We start from the raw sequence: 9,122 nt of genomic DNA, 5'->3' as shown, positions 1-9,122 counted from the left end.
TCGCGCTATAACAAACGCTATAATTCTCAACGAACGTCTCATGTGTTCAACCTCAACAATACTCAGTTCAATTACACAATCTCTGACTACAGTTCAATTACTCATTGCCCCGTCACGTTGTGACCGTCTTGTATATACAAGACTAACACATATCTAGTAAATGCTAGAGCATTCATGAAGGAACAGGATATTTCTAGAAAGAGGTGGCGTGATACTAGTCACGTGACCTCGCTGATGCAACAATATTAATATATGTATATCTATATATATATTAACTCCTTAGTGGTTTGACCTATGACATATTTCTTTTTAACATATGATATATATTACTTTTATATGAGATATAAAAATAAAGAGAACTATTATGTGCTTTATGATTAGCTAAAAAACACATAGACGGAAAGTAGAAGCTGCTAAGAAACAATAATAAGTGAAAAGGATGCAAAGTTTACTATCAGTGTTAAAAACGAATTGCAAGACTGTAAGCAAATGTTATGGGCTGAAAGTAATAGCGTCAAGTGCATTCGTATGATGTGTTGTTTTTTGAATGGAATCAAGGCAGTTTGGTTACGTGTACCATCAGTTGCGTTAATTGAATTAAGATACTGGATGGGATATAAGATGGGAATGTGAATAACCGATTTGAATGTCAGATTCATTGTTGTTTTTTGTTATCAGAGCTCAGTGGCGGAGGCGTTGCAGGTGTCATCATAGCGGTGTTGATCCTGGTGGCTTTAGCAGCCTTGGTTTACTTTATATACAAAAAGAGGCGGTAAGCATGTTGAATATCCATTAAGATTTGAAGAAATTGTGTACAGTGAAAGTACATGATTTTTTAAAAAGTTCTAGGCCTGAATTATTTATTAAAAATATATTAGCGTTAAACGTACAAAAATAATATTATTATACAATTAACATAAGACCAAAATTTATAATAAAAATATAAAAATTGTCTGCATAAGTTAACCCTAATGGTCTAACTGTAATAAATATAATATTACAGTTAGGCCAAATTAGCAACAGTAATCGATTCATTAATTAAGCGTCTTAATTTACTTTCGGCTTTTTAAACTAAAATAAATAACAAACGTTTGACTTTCGTTCGACCCTTTAAACCAAAATAAATCATAACTATGCAGAAACTTCTAAAGAATTAACAAGTATCGTTATTAAACTATTAATTACACAAATAATATATAAATACCTGACTTCCTTCTGTTAAATATAGTCATTCAAATAAACTCCTCTCAACTTCTTAAAGCTTTAATTTAAAAAAAAAATGATGTTTTAAAATTTATTTCTAAGTTAGGAAGCTTTTTTCTTTTTTGAACTGATTATTATTTTTTATGTACAGATGTCAACTGCATCAGACAATCTATTCAAAAATTATACTTTGATAATAATATTTCCTATCTCAATAGGGATATTATTTAGAGACTAAGATTTTTGAGGGTGGGTTAAGAAAGTCCGCATTAGATTTTAGTTGATAAATCATTCTTTAAATAAAAAGTTGAATTGCGTGGTTTTCATTCAGATATGGCCGATTGAGAACCAAAAACTATTTACTCCAGTAAGCTTAAAATACTTTATTGTAATCGGTTGTAATATTACAATTATACTTTATTGTAATTAATTAATAATGCCGTTTATCCCTTAATTTCGTATTAAGCTCATTTTTACTCTGGTTAATTAATTATTTTACAGAATGCCTGGTTTTGCATTTGCAAGGTTCGAATCTGAGCGAGGTAGAGTAGAGTTGGAATTAGGAACGACTCCTCATGAAGTTTTGGATCCTGCAGAGCTAGTGTCCTCTAGTGGGAAAAAATTGACGTCATTTGTAAATCCGATGTTTGAATCCTCTGTAAGGAAAAAATGAATTCAAATTACTTCTATTAGTAATAATATTAAATATGACGATAAAAATTGACATTTTAATTTTGTATATGTTATATAATTTTGATTTCGCTGACCGATTTAATGTTATCAGTGTTATGTGTATTGTGTATTTGTTTGTCTGACGGAACAAATGACCTGTTATCACGGTTATCATGAAGTTACATTAAAAAAAACTGTAACTTTTATGAAACAGTCAAGTTCCACAACTTTATTGGTTGAAATCTTCAAAGACTTTTATTATACGTGGGGGCGTTATAATGTGACGGTCAATCCCACTATTCGTTGGTAAAAGATTAGCCCAAGAGTTGGCGGTGGATGGTGATGACTAGCTGCCTTCCCTCTAGTCTTACACTGCTAAATTAGGGACGGCTAGTGCAGATAGCCCTCGTGTAGCTTTGTGCGAAATTCAAAAACAAACAATTATATGGAATGAAATATCTTAAGTGTATCAGTGTTAAAAGCTCCAAGTCGTGTTGTTGAAAGGTGGATATTAAGATTTATAAGATGTATCTAGGTGCTATTAGTTTCCTCTCTGGTGATATAGCAACTTTTTTCAGCGTCGTTTCTACTTCTTTCAACACAAAGTCTGATGTTAAAATAAAACTTGAAACTATTTAATTATTCAGTTTTAAAAGAAGAAAAAAAATGGTGATGATGCTTGTGAGAAAAGCAAATCATAACCAGTTACTGAGCTTATAAATACTTTATTTGCAAGTAAAGTAAATAAATACGCAGCAGTTATTGTACATATTAGATACGCCGATTATATTATTGATTTTTTTTTTAGGCAGCCTGCTTTTATGGGAAGGATGAACCTGAAGAGTTTAAAACACCAGAAGGCGAGCAAAGTGGCCTTGAAAATCCTATGTACCTCATTGATAACGATGTGGAAACAATCAAATAGCAATCATGTGTTTTGATTAACTATATCCATTTTATTTTGTGTAAGAAACAAATTCAAATATACAGTTAACTATTAAAGTTTAATTAAAGTAATCATTACATATCTTTTATTGCTAAAATTCAGTAAAAGTAAATATAACTAAAATATTTGGTGATCCATCTTATTCTGTAAGTTTCATGATATGCGTTAGTCAACATTTAGATGAATTATTAGGACTATTCACCATTACAACATATTTTTTCAAGATTTCATACTTCAAGCCGCAAAACAGATTACAGGTTTCGATTATACTCTTAAGAGTGTCAAAAGTCCTAAGAAAAATAAAGTTTTAACAGCGAAGGTGATTCAACTAAATGATGATTTTCATGTTAGATATCGTCAAATTTCAGAACAGACTGTTATTCCTCTGTAATATATGCTTTATTCTAATGATTTAGTTAGTTTAGTATAGCTGTGTAATTGTTTATATAGCTTAATTACGTTTGCTCGTGCATTAATTCAAAGACACGAGAAAACAAAACATAGTTAAATTCTATGGAATGAAATTTAAATATTTCAATCGTGATTTTTTTTCTTAAGTTTAAATCCATTCTAGAACAAAGGAATATACAACTGTTATATTATTTTGATGTATTCTAAAGTGAACAAGATGAGATGTTTGTTACCTCACTAGAAGGCAGCTCCAAACTAACTTTTGTTGAGGAAAGTTAGTGTCACTTTATTAGTTAGTTCATATACTGGCCAAATATTTCTTCTGTTCATAATAAAGTACTTTGCTTCAATGTCATTAACAAAATAAGATTTCGCTTGAAAGAGTCAAGTTGTTTGGTGTCTATCTACTAAAGACTCAGCCACTTGTGAACTGTTTACTTTCTAGTACAAGAATTCGTGTACCTATGTTTACTTGATTTTGAGCTCTCATGATCCATTGAACTTTCAACTCTTCAAAAATGTTTTGACAAAATGACTTAAAATTCTGGATGTAGATTATTCATTTCCTCAGAATATAAATGAAAAAAAATCACAAAAATAAAGGATTCAAAGGCGTTTGGCTTTCACGATCCATTCAGAACAATAATATAAGTTAAGATTTTTAAAAATTTCAAATATGAGCCCTTATATGAGGGTTTAAATGAGTTTTGTGGGGTCTCTGGGTTGGATTTATTCGAAAATCAAAACCGAAAACCAAAAAATCGTCCAAAAGAAGACTTGTGAAGTTTTCCAAGGTGTTATTTATTCTTGTGAATTTTCGTTATTAATTTTCTTGTTTTGAGTTACACGAAAACATTTGAATTAGTTTATTTCGAATTTATACATGTTTGATGCAAACTTGGTAACTTACGTTTAGGTGCCGTAAGTTCCATGATATTTCCAACACAAGGCTAAAATTTGATTTACACCTAGCCGTAGTATTTACGGTTATCTTATCAACGTTAATTCACTTAATTGTAGCTTCAATATTTTAATGCCCTGAACACATTGACTCTAAGGGATTATAGGAACACATTACAGTGATTGCAATACATATTGAAATAGGCGTGTCTATGTGGGTGAGAGAGGAACCCGATATGGGTGTTATTAAGGTCAAAGCTACACAGTAAGCTATCTGTGCTCTGCCCACAACAGGTATCGAAACCCGATACTTAGCGTCGTAAACCAATAGAACTTTTTAATTTACTATGAATTACAGTTTTAAAAGGGATTTTTCATCTATGGGCTTAACGATTGATTTTAAAATGAAGATAATGTTTATTAAGACTGCCAATTTTTAAATAACCCTTATTATTCTTAGTCACGGGCGTAAATACATAGCAAACAGGGTTAAAGTGCAAGATAACACCTCCTAGAAGCTCATCAAACTAAAAGTCTCAAAGGTTTTTATGTTATTCAAGCAAACTAGACTACAGATATCATTAAGTTTGATGAGCAATGTAGACTACCACTTACCTTCTATTCGTCACGGGTTAAACCTAAAACAACAAATGCGTAAAAATTTACTTTATATTTCCATTTATTAACAGGCAGAACTGTAACTAGGGCTGGTCGATCGGTGCAACTACCCTAGGCATAGATAGAGCCGTAAAGGGAAGAAAAATGAACGAAATGGATTGACACGGAACTCACAAGGGAGCGTAAATATGATGGCATACCCTGAACGCTAATATGTCTAGTTACAACATTGACTAAGAGAAATATAAAACTAGTTCATTTGGAATCTATAATTAGAGACAATCAAGACACATGGTAGTGTGTCGTGCGGCCAAAAAAACCTACTGCAGGACACACTGTGTGTTCTTAACAGGAGTGATAGTTTAGCTATTTTCCACTTTCCGGACTGTGGTAATCCAAACTATAACATATTTGTAGTGGATGTGATCTACTGTACTCTTACTTCACATACCAAATTTCAAGGCAATCCATCAAGAAATATCTGAGATATAACATCTCCAATTTTGATTGGTTTTCTTCCTTTTTTTCTTCGCACCAAAAGTACGGAAACTTTATTTAATAGAAAAACATACTTAACACTTATGGATTTTTTTCAAATTTGGTACACTGATAGATCTTTTCAACCTACAGTTAGAGTCTCATTTGGTGTAAATATAAACTTACATGTGCAAAGTTATTCAATAAAACCGCTCAATTTTGACGAAAATTTTTGCGCACACCTACGCAAAAAGTCACGTGAGCTATCGGTCTAACGTTTTTTACTACAGCTTCACCTAGGAGTAAAAGTGGACCTTTTTTAGTTTTTTGTCATTCGGATTAAAGGCGGCTGATTTAGAGCAGCAAAACTATAAGGTGAAAGGACGTGCAAGATATTGGTTAGGCCAAGCAAACTAGATTAGCAGTTTCTAGCTCACGTTTTCAAAGAATCATATGAGTAGACGATTATTATTGATTATTCACTGCCAACTTTTCAGCACAGATTGACTAAATTTTGTGAAATTATCCTAAGTAAAGAGCGTTTAGCGTCAAGTAATATTAGCTTAAGCAATTAGCATAAATAATTATACTTAATACGGCTGTATCAACCGTATAAGGTGATAACAAGAAACTGGTAATCTAGTTTCCATGACGTTACTATAAAAGAAGCTATTCACACTGTTTTAGAGAGGAAAAAAAATACCCCCCATATGTTTTAAAGAATCTGGTTGGCTCTGTAAAGTAAAGATCTGTTTCGAATAATAAGGTTGCGATACTAAAGCTAATGTGGTTTACTATCGAGTGTCACTTTCTTACTTGCTGTAGTTTGTTGGTGTGTATTGACAAAAAGTCGTGATATCTAATCAAAAACACCTTAGGTGTGAAAAAAAAGGTGTGGCCAAAAAAGGATTGAGTGTGCGACTTAAAGAAATGAGATCAAAATTGACGGCAAAACTGGTAGCTACACTTATAGCATTGACAAAGATTTTACAGCAAATATATATTCATTAGTTAACTAGGCCGTGTATTTTGTTTTACCCACCATCATGCCTCGGTGGATTGAAAGAGACAAAACACGGTTTTGAAGTTTGAATAATACAAAATATTTTATTTTCTGAAGAAAACTAAAAGTTGGCTTATCGTTAGGTGAACTGTTGCGTTGTGACGAAGTAAAAGAAACGCATAATAAATTATATTCAAAGGTTAAGTAAAATTAAATCCTCCCAACAAGGGACTGATAAAAGATCAAGACACAGACAAAACTTCATCATTAAGTGCTTGGAGACGGCTTGAATGGGTAATGAAGAAAAACTTCAATATAAGTTTAACATAACAGCATTATTAGTCTCAAAGTGGGTTCCTCGTCATCGAACCTGAATTCATCATTAAGTGTTGGCTCCTTCAGGACAGAAACGAGTCTGCTTTTTTCAAATATAATATGTTTTATTGAAATTAAACATAGTCATAAAAACAGAATTAAACCTTTAGATTCACGAAACAACATATAAAACCTTTTAAACAAAATGTTAATTTATCAGTGTGCATATACATTTACAAAGCAAAAAGTTCTTTGAAGCTGAACAATCAGAAAACAAACATCGAATATGAAAGCATCTGTAATATACGTCAGTTGCAGTGTCCCCCAAACACGAGTCAAACAAGACACAATGCAATATCCAATGACAGAGCAGATAAGTTGCTTGACCAGTCATGCTATAAAAAGTAGCACTCCAGGCTGAATTTAGCACATTATCTCAACGGGAAAATTTAAGAATTTTGTAGTTAAGAAATACACACATACGGGAGAGTAAGACACTTAATATTTGTACATTACTGAAAGTCAATATTATAGAATGGCATACAGCTACCTGATCTCTGGCAAAACAAGTGGTTTGTGGATTCAGTACGTGGAAGGAAAAGTGCAATGATTTGTTGCCAGTGGATTGAAAGAGAGAAACACAGTGTTTAAGTTTATTTTTTGCTCTCCTCAAAGGCCAGAGTCAATTTCCTTTGAAAAGTGCCTAAACTTGCAATTACAAAATACATTCCTTCTGCACCTGACCAATCAAAAAACAAGCACCGAAATGTGGAAGTATCTCTGTTCCATGTGACAGTCGAGAAGTATTCTGATTCCTACTTCCTGAAAAGAATCAGGTCAAGCAGAACATAAAGCAGCTAGCCCATGAATAAGCAGATAAGTTCCTTGTACTATCAATCTAAAAAAAATAACACCTCGACCTGAATTTTGCACATGATCTCAACTGGATTTAGTGTGCTCCAAAATAAGAACTTGGAAAAAATTAAGAATTTGCAGATAATAAAATATATATTTGGGAGAGTAAGTTATGTAGTATTTTCATACTACAAGAACAATAAATCTGTTGTGAATAAAAAAAAAAAAATGATTGAATTTTTAGATTCCATATAAAATAGATACATCATCACTCTCGCCGATAAAGCAGCTAACAACTTTCTTTTCATTTGTAAATATATAGATATATTACAATTTATGTAAAGAACTAAGGTTTAATTTTAAAAACACCGGATTATGAGGTTTATAAACACGTTAAAATCGCCAAAGAAGTATTACACAGGAAAGTATTAGAGTTTTATAAGACTTTGTTGCACATTCCGAAAAATCTTATGATGTAACACCTAATATTGCTAAACTACATAAAACACTATAAATACAGGTTTATTACAAGTGCTAAAAATCTACAATTAACTTTTTTAAATTATAATATGTAACAGTCTAAAATAAATTAAAGAGCATAAAAAACTAATAGTAGTATTAAACTATTTGTTATGAACAGTAATTTCATTGAATGGAAAAATAAAGTTAAAGGTTTTGAGTTTGTTTGTTTTGAAGTTAAGCACAAAGCTACACAATGGACTATCTGTGCTCTGCCCACCACGGGTATCGAAACCCGGATTCTAGCGTTGGAATTCCGCACACATACCGCTGTGCCACTGGGGGGCTAAAGGCTTTGAGACTGGAACAATAGAAACTTATGATTTTCGTAATCTGCACACTAGTTTTCCCCCAGACAACATTAAAAAAGTTGTCATAAAAAATTTCAAGCTATATTAATAATTCTGATAAATGAATGCTTTTATAGCAAGATTATTCATAAAAATTGTCTTTATTTCACAAACGTATTCTTGGAAGCTTTATATATTTTTCTAAAATATTTTTCAGTTCGGCCAAAATGTCTTTCAACAAATACAAAGAATACCCATGGTATGTAACTTCATCCCACAAGTTGTAGATTTATATTTAATTAAACTTGAATTTTGAAAATTTAGCTAACCCCTAACACACGTTGTAGTAATTTATTTAAGTATAAAGAGGAGTTAGAGAGGATCTCATTGAAGTGTTTAAGATTGTTAAGAGAATTAATAGTGTTGATGCATTATCTTTTTCCATATTTAATGGTGAGAATGGTAAGACTAGAAGACAAAAATATTAATTTTGTCTGGGAAAAAGGCATATTCAGCTAAAACAGCTTTGTTATCTTAACTGTGACCTAACAGGACGACTAATGTGGTGAATGCAGTTAATTTAATGGAGTTTAAGGAAAAGCTTGATAAACATTTGAATAATAAAAGCTAGTTTTAGATTTGTTTGTTTTTCCTTTTCTGAGTTAGTAGATAGAACAGCCTAGGTGAACTAAAAGATCACTTGTTCTCCTTTGATATTATGTAACGTTATGTTAGTTGTCAGGCTACTCAAAGTTACACTGCAGAAGCCGTCTAATGGACTTTCATTGGCTATGTTGTTAGGAATTTTTTTTAAAGTCTCTCTTACACTGATGTCAAACTCTGCGAGGAACATTAAATCTATGATAATACAAGAACCCAACCACTAGTCTTTATGCGTTCCGTAAATAATATA

The 9,122-nt window shown here is 32.0% G+C and overlaps 1 protein-coding gene across 1 annotated transcript; it reads left to right on the top strand.

Moving 5' to 3' along the window:
* Nucleotides 1–678: 678 nt before the first annotated feature.
* Nucleotides 679–3,599, top strand: LOC111085514 (the record flags this gene model as incomplete). Its single annotated transcript, XM_022384447.1, has 3 exons — nt 679–772; nt 1,705–1,861; nt 2,684–3,599. Coding segments are annotated over 3 exons (368 nt in total), but the record flags the coding sequence as incomplete, so codon positions are not given.
* Between the last annotated feature and the right edge of the window lie 5,523 nt (nt 3,600–9,122).

Source organism: Limulus polyphemus, unplaced genomic scaffold (assembly GCF_000517525.1).
Source record: "Limulus polyphemus unplaced genomic scaffold, Limulus_polyphemus-2.1.2 Scaffold438, whole genome shotgun sequence".
NCBI lineage: Eukaryota > Metazoa > Arthropoda > Merostomata > Xiphosura > Limulidae > Limulus > Limulus polyphemus.
The sequence above is the reverse complement of the archived record's forward strand: the minus strand, read 5'-3'. Positions and strand labels throughout refer to the sequence as shown.